The sequence below is a fragment of the Gossypium hirsutum genome, chromosome A04 (genome assembly GCF_007990345.1).
Source record: "Gossypium hirsutum isolate 1008001.06 chromosome A04, Gossypium_hirsutum_v2.1, whole genome shotgun sequence".
NCBI lineage: Eukaryota > Viridiplantae > Streptophyta > Magnoliopsida > Malvales > Malvaceae > Gossypium > Gossypium hirsutum.
In genome coordinates, this window is record NC_053427.1 from 83,031,681 (window position 1) to 83,053,330 (window position 21,650).

Consider the following 21,650-nt stretch of genomic DNA (forward strand, 5'->3'; position numbering starts at 1 on the left):
CCAAATTAAAATATAATGATAGTTAAAGGGTGTTTGATGAAATATAAATCTAACATAATAAGAGGTTAGACATTGCATAAGATTCAAACAATAGCTTTATTAACATAGATCAATAATAACCAAATGATAAAACATCCAAATTAAAAAAAGAAAGCAAAACCCATTATTCTATCATCCTAAACATATCCAAATGCCACTCTAAATGATACAAATCTTTTCTCTCTTTTGTTCTTACTTCATCAATATGGTCCAATACCATGTGAATGAAAATAAGGAAAACATAACTATTAACATAAGGTTTAAATCCAAGACATCTCATCAAACATTGTTCTTTAGGTAAACTTGAAGCTCTGATTCATGGCGCTTGATTAAGTTCACTTTGAGCCCATGCTTCATGTACATTGTCAAGGCAAGCTTTGGTACAACCACATGACCTTTTACCACCTCCACCCGATACCGATACAAGATCGAGGCCGCCACGAACTTCATTTGATAATAAGCAAAATCTTTCCCTAAACACAGCCGTGGACCGCCGTTGAAGGCGGTGAATTTGTAAGCCGATTCGCTCATGTACCGGCCGTCTCGTAGCCATCTCTCCGGTTTATATTCCCTACAGTCTTTTCCCCATATGGCTTCCATTCTCCCCATTGCATAGATTGCATAAATAACTTTTGTCCCTTTCTTCAGCAATGTTCCATCTGGAAATGTATCATCTTCAACAACCTGAAAAGGAAAAATAAAAATAAAAAATGAGCAAATGGTCCGTGAAGTGTTGACCAATTGATTAAATTTCAAACTTCGGGTCTTCACCTAAATCTTAGGTCATCAACTTTTAACAACACCCTCCTAGGATGTGCTTCTTAACCATATTGTGTGGTTCGTTGAACCAAAATCTTGCAAAAACCCTTTCTAATTATCTATCCTTTATATGAAAGGTCTAATTTTGCCCCAAGTCCCTATACTTTTCGGACTTTTGGAATTGAATCCCTTTACCTGGACTAAATTGAACAAAAAGAAAATGAATTACCTCCTTGTGATCCACAGGGACAGAAGGGTACAATCTTAGAGCCTCTGATAATGAAGCTTGTAAATAATCCATCTTCTTGATCTCCTCTGGTCTAAATATCAATGGACTCTTCAAATCGGCGCCGTTTTTCATATCGTCTCTTTCATTAACAATCTTACATATCTCTGCAAGAATTTTCTGCTCCACCACGGGGTTCTTTTCAAGCAACCAGAAAAACCAGCTCAACGCCACTGAAGACGTATCTCTTCCGGCAAGTATAAAGTTAACACAAATATCACGCAGGAACTTGTCGGAAAATGGCTTCCCTTGTTCATCTTTCAATCTCATAAACACTGTTAACAAATCTGATCTCTGCTTTTTGTCTTCGGTTTGTAATGACAGTTCCTTTTTCCTTGTCCTAATAACTTCTTCAGCGAATTCATCCACGCCCTTTATCGACTTTTTCAGCTTCTTTTCAGTGCCTAAATCAAGGCATCTCATGGTTTTCCATACGCATGTTGGGGTGACAAACCGCAGCAACGTCGCCTCGGTCGCGTCTTCGAACGCTTTGGCGAACGGTATTTCCGGTAATCCGAGACGGAGACACCCGGGGTCGACGCCGAAGGCGGTCATGCAAACGTTATCGAACGTTAATCTCAAAAGAACATCTTGAAGATCAATGGAGATTGATTGGTTCACTGCATTTTCCAACACGGGCAATAGCCTTGCATGGACGAGTTCCAACAATGACTCGGTCGTTAATTGCCGAAACTTCGCCGAATGGAACTCGATGCTCGCCGTTTTCCTTTGACGTTGCCACGTCTCGTCGTCGGCGTTGAATATCCCGTCACCGAGAAGATCTCGAACGGTGTCACGAAAATAAGGCCCTTTAGGGAAAACAGAGAATTTGGACTTAAGAAGATGCTCAAGGTTCCTAGGATCAGCCGTAACCACACAATTGAGACTACTAAACCATGGACCTTTGAACCTGAACGTCCCATTTTGTTCACAAAGTATGTCCGAAATCCACTCGTACAAATCGGACCGAAGACCGGACACCAACGACGGTACCATGCCGAGAAATGGCCATACAGGCAGTCCATAACGTCGTCTTTGCCTCAACGAATTGATAACAACAAAGACCAAAACAGCAACAACAAACTCCAAAACATGGAGATATTGTAAGAAAAACAACCGCCGGGAAACAAAGTTCCCGACGACACCTTCATCGGAACTCATAGTAGTGGTAACGTTGTTCATGCTTTAGGGATGAGAAAAAAAAAAGAAACACAACGGAATGGAATATGAACTAATTTTGTATTGGAGACTGTGTTAGTTGCAAAGTATTATAAGGCATAAGCCAAGGCGTTTCTTGGCGTGCATGGTTTGGCCCAATTGGTTCGATTTGGTGAGCTGATTTTTTGTATGTGTAAATGCTTACACCCTTTAGCTGCCTTAAAACCCAATTTCTTAGAAATGAGAGTTTCAAGACATATAAATTGTGGGCTGTCGGGGAAATTTCACTCACTTAAGGAATATTTGGCAAACACAGATGAGAATGTGTGAAAAATGGGCATTTGTTTTTGAGTGTGGAAGTTAAGTTTCTAGGAATAGAGGCATTTACACTGTCTTTTTGGCGATGTGGGATGAAAAAGTGGGTGGCGACGGGTAACCTAAGTGCAACTGTTTGCTTTTATCAATTTCTTGTTGTTTTGTTTTTGGTTTTAAGGTTGCTTTATTGCTGGTTGACTAAATTCTTTTTGTTTAAGAATTGTAAGATTAGCTTAACTGATAGAAATTAAATTAAAATTAGTTTGTGTGGCACCCATAATCTTGTATGATTACTTACCACCTACGCCTAACTTTATATCACTCCACTTGGCAAACTACCTACCTCATAACCATTTTTTCTATCTCAATTTTTTATTCACTAATTTTTTTCAACTCCTAATTTACATTATTTTGGGTGTTTTCAGAATGTTTATAAACAATTATCATTCACACGTAATACACATGATATCAAGTACATGGGTAAAAATGTTATGAAACTCTTTTGTACTAAGAGTTAAATTGTATTTTATCCTCTTTATTTAATAAATGAATAAGCCGGTTTTTGCACGTTACATCAAAGAACAAATTAGTTCTTTTGTTAAAAATTAGTCATTGTACGTCGAGGTATACGTGACATGTCATATGCCAAAATCTAACTATTCCGTCAACCACTCCAGTTTTTAACAAAAATGATTAATTTACTCTCTTTTTTAATGTACTTGAAATAATTTACCTATTTTTTAAATAGAAAAGATAAAATTTAATTTGCGAATGCATATATACACGGGACAAACACAAAATTAAGTTCAAATTAGTTTGGAATGATTCAAGGAAATGGTACATTTTCATAACTAATTTGATCATACGAGACAAGTGAGGGCAAGTAATTTCCAAAGCTGGTAATGGAGGCAGGCAGCCTAAAATTTGCTCATAACCTCAAAGTATAAACGAGGTTGAAGCCAAATGTACCATTAGTAAGGGAGAATTGAAGAATACATATATGTGGATTTGAAATAAAATTAAAATTGTTATGAAATATATTTATTATAAAATATATTTTTAAAATAATCCATTAATATTAAGAAAATGTTAGAGACCTTATGGCTTAAATTGGGTTTTGTTAAATAAAATTATTTGTTACTAAACTTGGTTTGACCTAACGATGATTTAAGTACGAAATATTAAAATTTAAATACTATATATGAATATTAATAAGTGCAATGTTTATTAATGTATAAAAAAAAAGTATTGCAAAGGATTAAATTTGAAATTGACTTCCGCATCATACTGATTTATCACATTTATAAATAATAATTTGTACATACTTTTACTTTTAAGAATTTAACCCTTCTATTTTCTGAATTTAAAAATTTACTTTCAAATTATGTATAACCACGTAACACTAAATATTTGAGCTAATCAATGATGATATAAAAATATAGAGACCAAATTATGTTAAAAAGTAAAGTATATATATTTAATTTCAAATTGAAGTATAATGAAAGGACTAAAATTGAAATTAACTATTTTTACAATGGAAAGAAGAAAAAAGAAAGGACCGTCGTCATGAAGGAAGGTCTTAGGTCGTAACATTTTATTATACCGAGCAAATGTAACTTATTTTAGTCTAAATTTAGTATAAATAAATAAATTAGAAGCATGGACCTAATTGTACATTCTAAATTCTTCACGTAAGACTTAATCATATAAACAACAAAATGTGAGGGATTGAATCTAGAATTATCAATTTTTCATTTCTGCCCAATGCTTAAGGTATTTCTCTTTGTCAATATGGCAATAGCATGTACACTCTTTTAATATATAATTGTAAATTTTAAATAAACTTTTTTGTACTTAATCAAATAATCTAACCTTTAAATAGGTCTAGTAACATACCAACCCTTATTATCTTCACCACTAATATAAGAACAAACTCATAAGATCTGATAATATCTAACAAACTCATAATATTTGATAATATCTATTCTCTTTGAGACAACACTTAAAACTATTGATAGCCTCTCCCCAACTCATAAATAGGAGGATAATGCATTTCAAAACACTCAAACTCACGTCCTCCTGTATTGGCAACAATGTCCATACTAATCGAGCTAAGATTCAATCAGCCTAAGATAAGGTAAACTAAAATCCTCTTCAATTCATCTTTTGCCATTCTATTCCATGGATTTTTTTAAATTAATTTGAGCATCTCAAATCACAAACTCTAAGGCCTCCTTTGGTTCAGCTTTTATTGCCAGTGAGGTGCAGTTGGGGGAGATAACTGCTGCCAATCTCACTGCTATGCTGTTTGGTTCATCATTTCAGTTCAGTCAAAATGCATTCCAACCACGCTGATATGCTGAAAATTGGCTGGAGGTTTCAGCAGCAATTTGCTCCAGCGGGGCAGTGGGTATTTTTAGCAGACAAAAATGACCTTTTCCTTCTCTTCTTCTCTGCTCTCCTCTGCTCTGCTACGCCCAGAACCCATGCCCAAGTCCAAGCCTCATCCCCCAAACTCCTTCATTGTTCCATCTGCTATCGCCGGTGCTGTTTCCGATAAGAAGAGGCACTGGAAGGAAGGAGAGTACCCTGGCCTGTTGCACCATTCCATTCTTGGGTCTTTTTTATCTAATAAATAATTTAAATTGATTATATAATTTATTAAAATATTTATAATAAAATATTAAAAGATACATTTTAATATTTTATTAAATGAATTTATAAATTCACATATTTTAATAATTTTATATAAGTAAAATAATTTAAAAACTTCTATTATATATCAATTCTAATATGATGTCCTTAATAGTCATTTTTCATTTTTACCTCACCGTTGCAGCTGCATTTGAATCCAAACACACATTCCACCGCTGTTTCTAATCTCACCGCTACAGTATCCAATCTCACTGCTACAGTAACTAATCTCACCGCCACCGCTGTTTTTAACCTCACCGGAGGTAAACACACCGCCCATCCAAACTAAGCCTAATATCCTTTTTTACTTTGGTCTCCATTTGATGTGTTCCCATTAGGAGATCATCCCTAAACTCAAAACCCCAATGCTTTTTGCTTGAGGAACTAAAATGGATTTGGCTAATTCTTTCTCAAACTTTAACCCATTGTTTTAGTCTAATAATGACTCTTTCTAAGAGATGTAAATTCCCCAAAACTAGAGTCTATAATCGTGCAGCTGGTTTCAGATGAGATCACTTGCCATTAAATTACATATAGTCAATAAGTTATATTTTGGGTTCACTTTATTTCTTCTTAAAAGGGTTCCAACAAAAACTCAGCCCAAAATTAGAGAAAAGGAAAGCCACAAGGAAGATTCTTCATATCTAAAGCCTAATTATGGTAAAATGGAACCCATTTCATGTATATCATTCTTTAGGTGCATTCTGCTTTAATATGCTTTATGTTTTCTACGTTTTAACCTTTTTTAAGGCCAACTTTATTAGCTTTTTCTTTATGTTATATACTAGCAGGATAGGGCCCAATACCAAGGTAGGTTATAGCTCAATAAAGCTAAAGCCCACAAGGTCACAAGCATTACAAAGAATAATTTACTTGGTAGGAAGGATGTGCCATGCTATTGGTTCAGTGCTAAATTTGTATGGATTTCAAGTTAATCGGTATGAAATTTTAGACTTGATTTTCGTGTTTATAAATCTTTTTTATTTTCTTACCTACATTAAAAAAAATCAACTATTGTTTATAAAGTACCCTAAACAAAAGGTTATAGGGCAAACAAATTGGCCACCGGTCAAACTAGCACGCCAACAAAGCTAGTCCACTACCCCAATGAGCATTGATTGGGTCTAAGGAAAAATATCTTTCTCTTTGAACTTTAAATTCTTTGTTTTCTTCTCTACCTCATTTGGGTTGATTTTAGATTTGTTTGGAGTTTGGATTTAAGGTTTAAGATTTTGAATTTGGATATGGGGTAAAAGGTTTATTAAAATTATATATCATTAACATGAAAAAAATTATTGAAATGTTATTAATTGTTTGAAAAATTTGTAATTTTTGATAACTTTGAGACATATTTTCAATTAGTAAATGTAGAGAGTTAAATCATAAATTTTTTGTTTTATATTCTACTCCACGAGGCATTTATAACGTATATCATATGCTCAAGATGGTTGAGTGATGAATGAGAAATTAATACTCAAAGTAAGCTACTTAGAAATATTTGTTGAGGAAAATGAAAGCTTAGATCCCACATTGATTAAATACCAAGTGTGAGATGTGTATATATATGAGATCCAAACTTGTTAAGGTTGGGGTGCATTTGTATGATGTGAGTGACTCAAAATATTGTGCTTAAAATAAGCTTGTGGATATTTTAGCCCAACACGAAAATTATTTTTTCCTCAGCTAGACATACAAAATCTATTTTTAAAAGGACATTTATCTTATCTTATTTAATGGCTCCTTTAAGGGTAGATCTTGTGAAAATTTCTAAAATTCCTCTATATTGAATGCCTATAAAAGGCTAAAGAATTCTTGACACTTATACTCTCGCACACTGAGTTGATTTTGCTCTCAAATTTCTTCTTTTCCTCTCCATATTTTTCAACGTTCTGGTGATAGAAAAAGATATCATTTGTTCGTTTGTTCTGGTGATTTTATCTCATTCATATTCCTTTCTAATAGGAAAATGACAAATCAGATGAATTTTTTTAGGAAAGAAAAAATTGAAAACCAGTAGGAAAAATCTAATTTATTATTTTCTATTGAAAAAGGATAGGAATAAAGCGAAATTGTAATCTTATGCAATCTCCTCTCTTTGTTAAAACTGCTCAAATTTGAATGAGAAAATTAATGTTGATTAATTTTATTGATGTGACATTCATAACAATTAATTAAAATTTTGTAAAAAATTTTAAATATATATATTAAAAATAATAAAAACTTATACTAATCATTTTCATTTTTTCCATTAATATACGAACTAAATAAAATTTTAAAATGGGCAAAAACTTATATTAATCATTTTCATTTTCTTCTTTTTTGTTTAAAAATTGAGCAAAAACAAAAAAGTCTCCGTCAAGCTTTCCTCAGGCGGTCGCTGTTCACTTCTATTGCCCGTCTCCGATTAGTACCACCACCAAAATGAAGCTCTCCTCACCCTCTATACATCCAGCGATTGAGGTTTCTCCTAGGAAAAATCAAAATCTTTGAAACCCCAAGCACGATTTCGACTCCAAAGCCTCAATCTGTTGCCATCCGTCGTCATATGTACTCGGTTTCGTATTATATGTCTCCTCTTGTCGTCAGCCACCTTCTCATCGTCTAGATTTGCAGAAGGATACCTGGAACTCTGCTTTTCTTTTCAATTTCCGCTTCTTTGTTCTTCCATTTTTATTTTTCGATTTCTACCTTCTGATTTCTGTTTGGGTTGTTGCAGAGGCTATGCTAGGGTGGTTGGCAGTGGCATTGGCCTCCCTAAAAATGAAAATTTTCAATTCAATCCCTCTAGAAATAATAAAATAACAAATTAATTATAGTAAAATTTCACTTTGATCTCTGAAATATGAAAAAAAATCTATTCAATCCCTTCTAAAATAATGAAATTATATAATTACATTATGATCTTTCAAAAAAATTGTAATTTAATACCGGCCCCCTAAAATAATTCTTGGCTTTGCCCCATAGTTGTTAGGATCATGATTTAAGGGCTCGGGTATGGTAAAATGTTAGATTATTGGTAAAGGGTTATTGCAGTCGTAGATGGTGATGAGGGGTGCTAGCCGTCAGACTTGTTCATAATAAATACCCAGAGAGGCAAGAACAAAGTCACTTCAAAAATCAATTTTTTATGTGAAAAAATAAATTCCCAGAGAGCCAAAAGAAACACATTTCAATTATAATCTAAAATAAACCCATTAATCTTAGGGACCAAATAAATCAACCGAGATCATGAAATTTGAAGCTAAAAGAAGAAAAAGTGTTGAGAAATTTTTCTAGCTTGAAGCTTCTTGTGAAGCTTGTTGATTTCCAGCACCTCTTCTTGTTCTTTGTTTAACTGATCGTCGATCGAGTTCACTTGAGTTCTTCAAGTTCGAAGCTTGGATTTTCTTTTTCTTTCTTTTTTTACTTTAATGAATCAATCCTTAATTTGATCAAAAGTTAATAATCAAGCTTATAATTTATAAATAATTTAATCGGTGAATAATTAAAAAAAAACTTTATAATTTATTTGAATTTTTTTATATATTTTTAATTTTTTAAAATTTTTAAAGTTTTACAAAATTTTAAGGGTAATCTATAAAAATAGTCACTTTTATTTGCCTCAGGTTACATTTTAGTCCACTTATGTTTGAAATGTTATATTTTAGTCATTTATGTTATTATCTTGTTACGAAGTGATTACTTTTCCGTTAAGTTTTGTTATCTCTCTAACGGTAATCCTACGTGGTAGTCCAACTAGATTTTAGGTGCCAACTTGAATTACTAAATGGGATAAAAATAGATTTTTAATTAAAAAATTTAATTAATTAAAATTTTTAAACTTAAACCTTAACTAAAAAAACTATTCATCTCCTCTTTTTAATTTTTCTTCCGTCTCTTCTCTTGTTCAATGAGTTTTTTTTTCCATTTGACTGGAAAAACTATTATTAAAATTAAAATAGTTGAAATCAAATTGACTGCTTCATAAAGATTCAATGGAGGGTTCAAATATGTCTTCTTTGCATTTCTCTATCTCTTTTATTCAATACTGAAAAATAAAAGATTAGATTTTTTATTGTTTAATGAAAACCCTAAATTAAAATTTTTGATATTTTATTCTACTTTTTGAAATTGTTTGTGAACATGAATTTTATGAACTTGAGGAAACAATTCAATGATATGAAATATCTACTTGACCATGATGGATTTACTTGGGATGAGAAGCAACAGATGATAATTACTGATGACCATCTCTGGGCTATTTATTTGAAGGTGCTACTTGACCAAATTTTCTTCCGCACAAAATTTGCAATGTCGCTAATCTTAGCTTACATTTGTCTTCTGCAGGAACACCTTGATGCTCGATCATAGCTGACCAAAAGAAATACCTGAACCCTCCATTGAATCCATCTTTATGAAGTGGTCAATTTGATTTCAACTATTTTGATCTTAATAATAGTTTTTCCAGTCAAATGAAAAAAAACCATTGAACAAAAGAAGAGACGGAAGAAAAATAAAGAAGAGGAGATAACAATTCTTTTAGTTAAGGTTTAGGTTTAAAAATTTTAATTAATTACTCACCAAAAAAATTTTAATTAATTAATTTTTTAATTAAAAATCTATTTTCATCCCATTTAAAATCCAAGTTGGCACCTAAAATCTAGTTGGACTGCCACGTAGAATTACCGTTAGAGAGATAACGAAACTTAACGGTAGAGTGATCACTTCGTAACAAAAAAATAACATAAGTGACTAAAATGTAACATGAGGCAAACAAAAGTGACTATTTTTGTAGATTACCCAAATTTTAATTAATTGCTGAGGTGGCGTACATGTTGTAGTGTGAATGCAACAAATTTTTCATCCAAATTTGAATAATTTGATAGAAAAAACACAAATTCAAAAATTAAGAAACGAAGAAAAAAGAAAAAGGTTAAAATGATTTTCTTTTGTATAGTTGAAAGGAAAAAAAAATAAAAAACCAATATCTTAAGGAAAATCAAAGGTAAACTAAAAGAAAACCCCAACTCTCAATGATATTAAGAGTTTGTTTAGTAGTGCTTAAAAAAAAGTATTGTTTAGTAGTGCTTAAAAAAAGTAGTTTTAGTTTCAAAAACACTTTTGGAAGAAAAGAGTTGTGCTAAACAAGTTACTTTTTGCTGAAATTTTTTATTTTTCAAAAACAATTTTAAAAAAATATTTCTGAAAAGGAAAAGCTAAAATTTTTAATTTTTCCTCTCCTAAAAGAACTTTTGATGCTTAATTACTTTTTCACCTCTCCAAATAACATTGTACTTTCCCTTCTTTTTTCGTATTAATGCTTAATTGCAAATATGTTAAAATCATTAATTAAGAATAAAAAAATTAAAATAATACAAATGTGTTAATATCTAATTACAAATATTTAATGGTTATATTTAAATATTTAAAATATAGTTTATATATTCTAATTAAATTTTATAAATAGTTAATATTTATTGCTTAAAAATATTTAAAATTTATATTTTATATATTAAAATATTAACAAGTTATAATATTCTTTTTATATTCTTACTAAAATATAATAATATTAACTAATTTAAACATTATTTAAGGGCATATTTGTTACTTGATAATAACATGTTTAAAATAGATATTTTATTTTTCAAAAGCACTTTTTAACAACAATACTAAATATTCAAATCTTAAACTAAACTTTTCAAATATATTTTTCCACGGCACTTTTCAAAAACATTTCTAAATTAGCCCTAAGATGATGTTTAAAACTTTGAAATGAAAGGTGTTTAAGTCTTTTTGAGGAAGATGGGTTGAAGATAGTTATGGGGTTGATAAAGGTCTTAAGCCTATAAGATAAAAGAAAGATTACGAGAGCGCATAAATTAGTACTTTGAAAAGCTCTCTAATAGTTCAGTTAATAAAAAGAAAAGTGATTACAGATTGAGAGAATAACTTTGTAGAGTCACAAGAATCATACCTTAGTTCACTATACCTAACTCTCCTTACATCTTGAAGATTATCATTGCTTAAAAGTGTGTTCAAAGTGCTCCTTGTAAACTTACGACAAATACTATTTATTAGTTTCATAATGACTCCCTATTTGTACATTATACCATAAAGGCAAACAAATAACTAGTGAGTGAGTTAAAAGGTCAAATTCTCTCATTTTAATCTTAGATTGTATCTATTTTACCATTAATTATTAAACTTTTACCCTAGTTGTAATAATAATTGTAACAAAAAAGCTAATTGCATGTTACTCAATGATCTAAAATAGAAAAAAAAAAGCCCAATGTCTTTCACAAAAGAAAGGTCACAATGTTGAAATATATAAATATAGTAATATTAGCTTCAACCTTTAATGAAATACTAATTGAAGTCTATGTAATGATTTTATGGTAAAAAATTTTCACCCTTCTAAATGTAGCATATGTTTGAGTTGAGCTAATCATATTAGTTATTTAGGTTTTATTCTATTATTATAATTCACCAATAAAAATTAAATAGTAATTAAAGTTTTAATAGAGATGAAATTAACTATGCTCATGCTCATGCTCGTGAACCATTTAATGGTTATTTAATTTTAAGTTCAATTTTTATACTGAAATCGAAAAGAAAAATTAAAGTTAAAAAGACAAAAGAAGAAATAAAGACAAAAGTATAGTATTATTGTACCAAACCGAAGATAAAATAGCAAGTACGAGTCTCACGAGACTTTGGGCACCGCCATGGGCTTTTAATTTTCGTTTTTATCTTTTATTAATGGTTGATTAAAGGGAAGGTTTTTTTTTTTTCAAAAAATTTCAATGAAATTGTGATAATTAGCTTGGTTGAGGGTGGATGGATTTCGAATTTTCAATAAAGATATTATTCTCGAGGGTATGTATGCTTAGTTTTTAAATTTTTTTTATCTCTCTTAATTCCACGAAGAGCTATAGATGGATTGATAGAGATTTAGTCTACGTTAATTCAAGTGGTAGAATATTAAAAATATTTTTTTAAGAAATCATATTGCTATTTATCTAATTTTATAATAAAATTTAATTAAAGAAAACTCGATAAATAAAAAATAAAAAATAAAAAAATAATTGGACTCTTTGGATACTCCCATTGTATATAAAACAGAACCCCACTCCCTCTGTTTTCTACGGCCTCTCCCACTTCTTCATTACCCCCTTGGAGCTGTTGCCAGTTTCAATGGCAAAGTTAAGCCCCTGTTTTCTCCTCTGCTGTTTTCTCTTCATTCATATCCCCACCTTCACTCAAAGCAGACAACCCTCCTACGCCGAACAGCAAGAGACCGACAGGGTGACTAACTTGCCTGGACAGCCGCCGGTGAAGTTCCGGCACTATGCTGGGTACGTCAAGCTCCGACCTCAAGACTCCAAAGCCTTGTTCTACTGGTTTTTCGAAGCCCAAGATGGAGTTTCCAACAAGCCCCTAGTTCTTTGGCTTAATGGAGGTTGGCATCTTCTTTACATAGTCTCTCTTTTCATAGCTTTACATACTTAATGCTTAAAGAAAACTTAAAATGAGAAAGAGTCAAAGATGAAACAGGTTTTCAAACATTTGTCCCTAAAGGACTTTGATTGGAGCAGAGCAGCTGATGAGTGCTGTGATTTATTATTATTTTCCCACAGTAAAAGAGGAGAATATTTGTTGTCATAACAAAATATTTTAGAGGTTGTAAGAAATTAAATTTTCAACTTTAGGGAAATTTAAAGGTTGACTATTATAAGTTTAATTTTTAATATTTATTTTTAATTTATTTTTAATTTAAATTTAAGTTTGATAATTTAAAAAATTAAGTGTTTAAAAAATAAGTATTTAAAAGTTAAGTTATGAAATTATTACTTAAAATTAATTACATAAATATATATTTTAAGTTATAAAAATATATTCTACATTCTATCTTTAATTTTTAAACATTTTATCTTATTCTAAACAAAAACCAAAATTTAAATCTTAAAAATTTTGTAGGATAATATAATATTAAAATAAATAAAATTAAATTAAAAATTTCTCATTAACTGATAAATAGCTCTTATCTACTTATAATTTTCTATTTTTTTATAAAAAAATTTATCGAATTTTTTTATTTTAAATTATCAAATATTATAAAAAATTAAATTACTAAAAATATTAATTTTTAGTTAATTTAATTTTTTCAATGGTCAATCAAACAAGACAAATAACTTTTATGGGAATAACTTTTTCTGAATTTTTAAAATAAATTATAAAATTGCATAAAATTATTTTAAATTTATTTGTGTGGTTTTTTTTTAAGTTAATATTTTGATACAATTACCCTGTGTAATTTTATGATGTATAAAATTAAATGTAGTAAATACATTAAACTTAATTTTTTTTATTTCTTTATGTGCAAAATCAAATTCGTTTTTATCACATTAACCATCATCAATTATTTTTTAATCTAAAATTAAATTAAAACTTAGAAAAAGTTAATTTTCAATCTCAAAAACTAAATGTTTTGCTCTTCGCAAGAGACAAAAATCATCAACTAACCAGGAAAAAGCTGAGTTTTGGCCAAATGAGTTTTAGATATACGAAGAAAAAAAAGTAAATTTTTAATTAGGTTTTCATAGCTCTTATTCCTTTTCACAAATTTAAAATTTAGTTACAATACTTTTATTTAAGAATTTAATATTTATTTTTAAAATTTTAAAATTTAAATTTAATTGTTATTGTTATAATTAACCTAAATTTTAAAAAATAATTTTAACAAAATTAACAAATTAACATAAATTTTAAAACTAATTGACTATGAATACATGAATTTATAATATATTTGAACTTTTTAATTATAAAAAACCTGTTTTCATAATTAAAAAATGAATACTCTCGAAAACACAATAATTGTACAGTGTGCAGCAGCAGTGTTTCTTCCAAGAATAATCATTCATTCATTTGTCGGCCTATGAACTTGAAATTTTTAAGTTTTCAACTATTTTTGGATTTTTTTATCTTTTTCTCTAATTTTTATGATTCTGATTGTATATATATTTTTTAATACAATATGTAGAATTATTGGTAATTTTTTTTAAATTTATAATTAAGAGAATGATGCATTATAACACGCTCGAACTCATATATTTTATGTTTTAAAAATTAATTTATTTTTATATTTATTATTTAATTGTTTACGATAATGAATAACTTAGCTAATAGTAATCATATTGTCCTATCAGTCGCGGCACGAAAGTCATATTTTGGAGTTCCTAAATTAATGCTAGTATATGAAAGTGTGAATCATTTTTCAAAATTGGCATGGCCATTGGACACATCCATCACTTACTTTGACCCTACCTGTTGGGGGGCCATTACCTTTGAGACTTTGACTCAATGTGTCCATCTCCTACAAAATTAATATCTTTTTTCTATCAATAAACATGAGCCGTCCGATCAATGCCCAACTTGTTCTATATTTTACTATATACTTTTATTGATTTTTAAAAAAAAAAAATATTACTTCTTGTCTTTTATGGAATGGTGTAATTAATTATTATTGACTATAATAATAAAATTCGTTGGATTTTAGTAATATTAGAAAAGATTGGAGTTGAATTACATTTTATTTCTTCTATTAAAAAATAGATAAATTTATTTATATACGTTAGATTAAAGAGTTATTTAATTATTCTATTAGAAATTTTATTTATTTTTACTGTTTAAAATTGACCTATGTACGTTAGAATAAAATACATGTGGCACATAACATATTATTATCTGGCTATTCCATTTGAAGTTTTTAAAAAAAAAATTAACTTATTTTTTTAATCTAATTTAAAAGGATTGATTTGCTTTTTTTTTAAATAAAAAAATCAAAATACAATCTGGTTTAATTATACAAAAGAAATAGTTGTGGGTCGAATGCTTGTGGCTACATGTGACTGACAAATTCTCATGTGTCGATATTTTGGGTTTGAGACCCACCTGCTCCCCCAATTCTAGTGAATTAGTAGAATAGTTTCCCCTTTCTTGTCAAAACCATATATCTCTTTCTCCTTTTTTGGTTGGTAAGAAGCTTCTCTTTGTCTTTATACAAATTGTATTTTATTTTAAATTAATTAGGTTCAATTTGAATGATTAAATTTATGTTAAGATAGAATAACAAGAAGAAGAGATGAATTATGATGGCATTGACTGAAATGGCAATGTTTTAGGACCTGGTTGCTCATCAGTGGCCTACGGAGCAGCACAAGAACTTGGTCCTTTCCTTATTCGTAGCAATGGCACTCGCCTTACTTTTAACAAATTCTCTTGGAATAAAGGTACCCCCCCATTACTTCCATTCAAGTATATATACATATATCTTTCTTGATTTCCAATACTAACTTGTTATATATACATATGTAGTTGCAAATATACTGTTTTTGGAGGCACCAGTTGGAGTGGGGTTTTCATACACCAACAATTCCCAAGATTTACATAAACTGGGTGATCAAGTTACAGCAGCCGACTCTTATACTTTCTTAATTAATTGGTTCAAAAGGTTCCCTAACTTCAAATCCCATGACTTTTACATTGCTGGAGAGAGCTATGCTGGTATATGGTTACCCATCCATTATTATATATTAAATATATATGAACCATCATTCATGTTTTCCTTTTCTTGCTTTTGTCTCCGTCAGGTCATTATGTTCCCCAGCTGGCTCAACTCATTTATGACAAAAACCAAGGGTCAAGTCCAGATTCCTACATTAATTTCAAGGGATTCATGGTATGTGTTGAGTTGGAGCTGAATTGGAAAGTTGAGATAAACAATAGATACTTATGCTTGTTTGGGTGTTTTTGTAATGTATTCAGATCGGAAATGCTGCGATCAACGAACCGACAGACACGTTGGGGCTGTTCGATTATGCATGGAGCCACGCCATCATTTCGGACCAACTCTACGACAAAATAAACAAGGAATGTGACTTTAAACAAACTAATAATCTAACGGTTCAATGCGCCGATCATATGAAAGGTTTCATGGATGCTTATGCTAACATCGATATGTACAGCATCTACACTCCTGTTTGCATTAAAGCTCTTGGAACAAGACGAACCTTTCCCAAACTCCCTGTAGCTCCTCGTCTCCTCTCCCAACATGTAATTCCCCAAATAAACCCTATATGTATGTATGTGTATGCACTGGTTTGCTAAAATGCTTGATTTGGAATAGGGTATTTGGCATATGCTACCAAGGGGCTATGATCCATGCACAGAAGAGTATGTTGAGAAGTACTTCAACAGAGAAGATGTTCAAAGTGCATTGCATGCTAATCTCACAAAGCTTTCATATCCCTACACTACATGCAGGTATAAAAAAGCTTTCTAATTAATCTATGCTATGATTATGGTACGTAGGCAGAGGGCATCCTGGAGCTTTCGAGTATTTAATGACAGCATGTGTTTAATCATCGAAGTAGAGCTTTCTTTCTGTTTACACTAACACATAAAATTTAATGAATGAATGAGACAAGAAGTGCCACTTTATTTGACCTTTCCTTTTCACTTCACTATGGCATCCAAACTGTTAAATACCCAACAACTATAGAAACAAGCTATCGTTCAAGCTTTTCTTTCTGTTTATCTCTTGATTTGAATGTTATTGACTTACTCGTCAACATAAATATTGGCAGTGGTGAAATCCAAGGTTGGAATGACTCGCCCGACTCTGTTTTGCCCATCATTCAAAAACTCCTCAATGCTGGCCTACGTATTTGGATTTACAGGTACATACATACATACATACATACATACATTTACAAAACATTTTGATTTAATTGAATGAATGTTGTTGTTATGGCAGTGGGGATACAGATGGGAGGGTGCCAGTGACATCAACGAGGTACAGCATAAAGAAAATGGGACTAAAAGTAAAAGAAGAATGGAGGGCATGGTTCCACCAGGGCCAAGTGGGTGGATGGGTAGAGGTGTATGAAGGGGGACTGACGTTTGCCACCGTGCGTGGTGCTGGCCATCAAGTCCCCGTCTTTGCTCCTCGCCAGTCCCTTTCTCTCTTCACCCATTTTCTCTCTGCCAACACCTTGCCTTCTTCACGTTTCTAGCCGCTAGCTAGCTACTTGCTAATGCTATCCATTATGTTTCACCAACTAGAATTTGGACGTTTCCTTCATTACATTTTGCTATTTTAGTCTTTTTAGCTACCAATCACCTCCAAGTTCCTCATTGAATTTTTTTACCTCGTGATTTTGATACGCTTGTGTTTGTCATTATTGCATTGTTGCTATAATCATTTTTCGTTTATGATTTTTGAAATAATTGATTATTGAAGTTATATACTCCAAAATATATTTATTAAAAATTTATATAAAATTCAATTATATTCAAATTTCACAATGGATAGATTTTTAACTTTTTAAAATTAGTATTACAGTAACTTTAATTTTCAACATTTATATATTGTATTAATTTAATCTTACTTTTTAAAAAAAAATTAATACTCAACATTTACACGTTGTATAATTTAGTCATTTTTGCAATTTCTTTGTGATTTTTCATTTAAAAAGCTAAAAAAAAATTATCAACTAAATTTGATAGAAAATGTACAAAAGATTTAAGATAATAGATTTTATATTTTTTTATTCTTTTAAAATTAACTCTCAATGTCACAAAAAAAATTAATTTACACAATGAGTAAATGTTGAGTGTTAATTTTTTTTTAAAAAAATTAAAACTAAATTAACACAATGTATAAATATTGAATGTTAAAGTTACTATTATATCTATTTTAAAAGTTTCTAAATAATCTTTTAACAATTAATGATAAAAAATTCGATAATTAAATAATTATTTTGTAACTTTTATAATTAAATAATAAAAAATATTAATAATTAAATAACTATATAATTTATCCAAATTCTTTGTAGAATCGAAATACGATTCGAGCTGACCTAATTCACCCGACCATTTTGATTGGACCAATAAAATTAAAAAATAAATATTTTTGGAAGTATAAACTATTTACTTTAATTTGCCATAAAGGATGGGTTTAGCAAGTAGTAGTGAAGCAATGATTAAAATTGAGAAATGTGTAACCTTATCCACCACATAACGAGAATGCTTCCTCAAAAGCCTAACTTTTATGACACAAATGGATGTATAATATTGTCATCATGCCTCCTATGCCTGCGCATACATCAATCTGTTTCTAATCGTTATCAATTCCAAAGCAACGCACTTATATACCTTATGTTATATGTATTGGGAAAAATCACCGAAGACAGTTACGTTACTCGGCTGCAACCGTCGACCACGTTAGCTATTGGCCATCGGGTAGGGTTGAGTTAATAGTTCTTTTGTCTTCTTTTTTAACTTTTATGCATTTATTACGGACAAAAGTTTTATGAAACTAAAGTCCAACAACAATAAACTATTTGTATATATATTTTTTCTTTATCAAATAAGAAAATAATTTCTTCTTTTGTATCCCGATTATTTACTGATAGTTTATTAAATTGTATTATCGAAGCTGCTAATTTTGAAGCTTGGAAAATCAGTTAATCTATGATGATCTTTAGGTTGATATCTCTCATAGGGTTCAAAGACATATCTCTTAGCTTCGAAATGTACTTTGAATCACTCGATTTCGAGTTCAGGAGCTCAAGTTATGATCGCTTTAGTTAAAATTGCGCGAGCAGGATTTCTGGAGATGATTATTACGAAAATTACGAATTTTGAGCTTTTAATTCGAATTTAAATCATATTGGGCTAGATTTTTAGGCTTAATTTTTATTATATATAATCTCAATATTGTGTTTATTATTTATTTATTTCGAATTTTGCATTTTTTTAAAAGTATTTTAAGTCGTTAGGATTTTTATGTTTCTTAGTCAAATAAGGAAATTTAGTTTAAAACTACTCTTATTTAGATAAATCACAAGAAAGAAATCTTGCACAAAGAAATTAACTCCCAAAGTTGAAAACTTTATTAATGAAAACAGTTGTTTGCTTAATTAGCAATGAAGAAACCTTTATATAGGCTAGCTAAGTACATCTAAATGAAACTCTAATTTATCTAAATAAAAAGTAGTTTAAAACTAAACTTCCTTATTTGACTAAAAAACATAAATCTCCTAGACAACATTAAATACTTAAAAAAAATCCAAGATTCAGAATAAATAAATAAGAAAACCTAATAAATACAATATTGAGCTCCTATATAATAAAAATTAAGCCATAAAAATCGAACCCAATATGATTTAAACTCGAATTAAAAGCCTGAAACTCATAATTTCTATAATAGTCCTGTCAAGAAATTCTGCTTATGCAATTTTCACTAAAGCGATCATAACTTGAGCTCTTGAACTCATAATTAAGTGATTCAAAGTGCGTTTCGAAGCTAAGAGATAGCTATTCAAATGCCTAGATCCCATCCAAAATGTTGTCGTAAGTTGATTGATTTTCTAAACTTGAAAATTGGCAGCTTCGATGAAAGCAATTTAATAAGTTTTACCTTATCCGTGTATGTATTATTCCCCATTTCCTTGAAAAAATTCGTCCTCGAATCTTGTCTTTGGTGGAACAAGAAAGAATCTTTATCGCAAGTGGAATGATTTAATAGAGCTTGTCATGCCCCAAAATATAGGGGGTTAATTGTAATGGATAAACCAAAATTTGAATAGCTAGGCTTGATGGTTAAGTGCTACTATGCTATCCTAGAGGTCCTAGGTTTGAGCTTCCTTTCTCACATTTCTTTTCATTTTATTTTCAGCAACCTAAAATAAAAACCACTCTAAAATATACTTAGTCAGAGATAAAACTTAATAAGAAATGGATGATAACCTAATGGTTAAACGTTATTTTATTCCCTTAAGTGACTTAGGTTCGAGCCACTCTATCCCCACATCCATTTTATTTTTTCGACAGCAATGCGAAAATTACTATGCCGCCCCTAGGGTTCCTCAAACCCTAGGTATTTAACCCAACTTTTCCTAATTAAACTTGACTTCTTGTTTTATTTTCAATCCTTATTAGAAATTTTCTTTCATCTCTCTATTTCTTCCCTTTTACTTCTCTTTCTTCTTCTTTGTATCAAATTTTACATCTTTTTGCTGTTGAATATTTTGCTTTCCCAGATTAAAACATCCTTCAATCAATCATTTTACAATTGATTTCGTAATTGCCATAAATAGTATCTCGATCTTTTCCAAGTAATGGTAAGTACACCTCATTCCAAAGTTTAGATCCTAAATTTCTATAATTTTTTTATCTGGCACTAGTCCTACATTTGATTAAACAATCCTTTTTCAATTCTTGCCAAATATATAGATAATCTTGATAAATCTTGAAATCAATCATTATCTCGTGTGTAAATATCGTTTGAAGGACCTAATTTAGGTGAATCAAACCAGAACCGAGCATAAGAAACATCGATCGGACCCTCGATGAAAGGTGTGTGTCTTTCCTAAGCAATCAGTGGTGATTATGTGTAGGATTAGGGCCACACAGTCTTTCACACGGGCATGTGGACCACACAAGTGGACCACATGGCCTTCCACACGATCATGTGCCTTGAAAGCCTTAGGCTAGTTTGTGAACCACACGACCACAACCCTTCTACACGACCATATCTCTCCTGTAGGTTAATTTTTGCATTTGCCACATGACCACAATCTGTTACATGGCTTGGCGACGTGGCCGTGTAACCCTTCTACACGGCCTGGACACATGATTGTGTGTTCCCTGTCTTACATTTTTGCCCTAAAATTTATGTTATGTGCAATTTAGTCCTTGTATATTCCCTGAATTATTTTTAGGGTTTTAGTTCACTCAATTGGGTCCTTGATAATATGAGTATTTTGGAATTCTTGATCTAATTGATTGCTTTATTACTGTTATATGCACGATATGTGAATAATAAACTAATAATGTTATTCATACCACTTTATTACTGATTACATGTTCAGCATGCCTACTACTACTATTTAATGATTACATGTTAAACATGTCTATTGCTAGTGATGAATTGAGTGTATGTAAAATATGTTTATTACTAGTGATGAATTGAGTACATGTTAAATATGTCTATTTTTAGTGTTGAATTGTTCTATTACAAAGCATTACATATTGCATTGCATGGGGTGAGACGATATGTACGGAGAAGATGGAACGAGTAAACTGATGGACATGGTTAATAGATTGATAAGTGTCAAATGAACCCTTTGAGATATAAATCCCAACAAAATCAATTAATGATTCTAATTAACCTTCCAAAAAATAATCATTGGCAAATTGAAGGATGAAGAACAAATTCCCACGGCTCTTTAAAGAAAATCGAGAAAAAAACTACTTCTAAAAATCATAAGAAAGAAATCTTGCACAAAGAAACTAACTCCTAGAGTTGAAAAATTTATTAATGAATGTAATAGGCCCAATTCGCCCGGCCCATTAT

General features: G+C 30.6%; 2 protein-coding genes across 2 annotated transcripts; one reads left to right on the top strand and one right to left on the bottom strand.

Annotated features, from left to right (window-relative positions):
* Positions 1 to 77: 77 nt before the first annotated feature.
* Positions 78 to 2,575, bottom strand: LOC107898863 (cytochrome P450 86B1). Its single transcript, XM_041111548.1, has 2 exons — positions 1,028 to 2,575; positions 78 to 723 (listed from the first exon to the last, which is right to left on the bottom strand). The coding sequence occupies exons 1-2, from the start codon at positions 2,264 to 2,266 to the stop codon at positions 319 to 321; spliced, it is 1,644 nt and encodes a 547-aa protein (XP_040967482.1). The 5' UTR covers positions 2,267 to 2,575; the 3' UTR covers positions 78 to 318.
* Positions 2,576 to 11,945: 9,370 nt separating this feature from the next.
* LOC121228226 (serine carboxypeptidase-like 35) lies at positions 11,946 to 17,407 on the top strand. The gene is made up of 8 exons (XM_041111549.1): positions 11,946 to 12,689; positions 15,412 to 15,519; positions 15,605 to 15,793; positions 15,880 to 15,968; positions 16,055 to 16,342; positions 16,416 to 16,552; positions 16,876 to 16,968; positions 17,046 to 17,407. Exons 1-8 carry the CDS (start codon positions 12,425 to 12,427, stop codon positions 17,302 to 17,304), a joined length of 1,428 nt encoding a protein of 475 aa, XP_040967483.1. The 5' UTR covers positions 11,946 to 12,424; the 3' UTR covers positions 17,305 to 17,407.
* Positions 17,408 to 21,650: the final 4,243 nt, after the last annotated feature.

Coding starts and splice junctions, on each gene's coding strand:
- LOC107898863 (XM_041111548.1), bottom strand. CDS start 2,266: ATGAACAACGTTACCACTACTATGAGTTCCGATGAAGGTGTCGTCGGG. Junction 724..1,027: donor TCCCTGTGGATCACAAGGAG/GTAATTCATTTT, acceptor TTTCCTTTTCAG/GTTGTTGAAGATGATACATT.
- LOC121228226 (XM_041111549.1), top strand. CDS start 12,425: ATGGCAAAGTTAAGCCCCTGTTTTCTCCTCTGCTGTTTTCTCTTCATT. Junction 16,343..16,415: donor CTCGTCTCCTCTCCCAACAT/GTAATTCCCCAA, acceptor GATTTGGAATAG/GGTATTTGGCATATGCTACC. Junction 16,553..16,875: donor TATCCCTACACTACATGCAG/GTATAAAAAAGC, acceptor AAATATTGGCAG/TGGTGAAATCCAAGGTTGGA.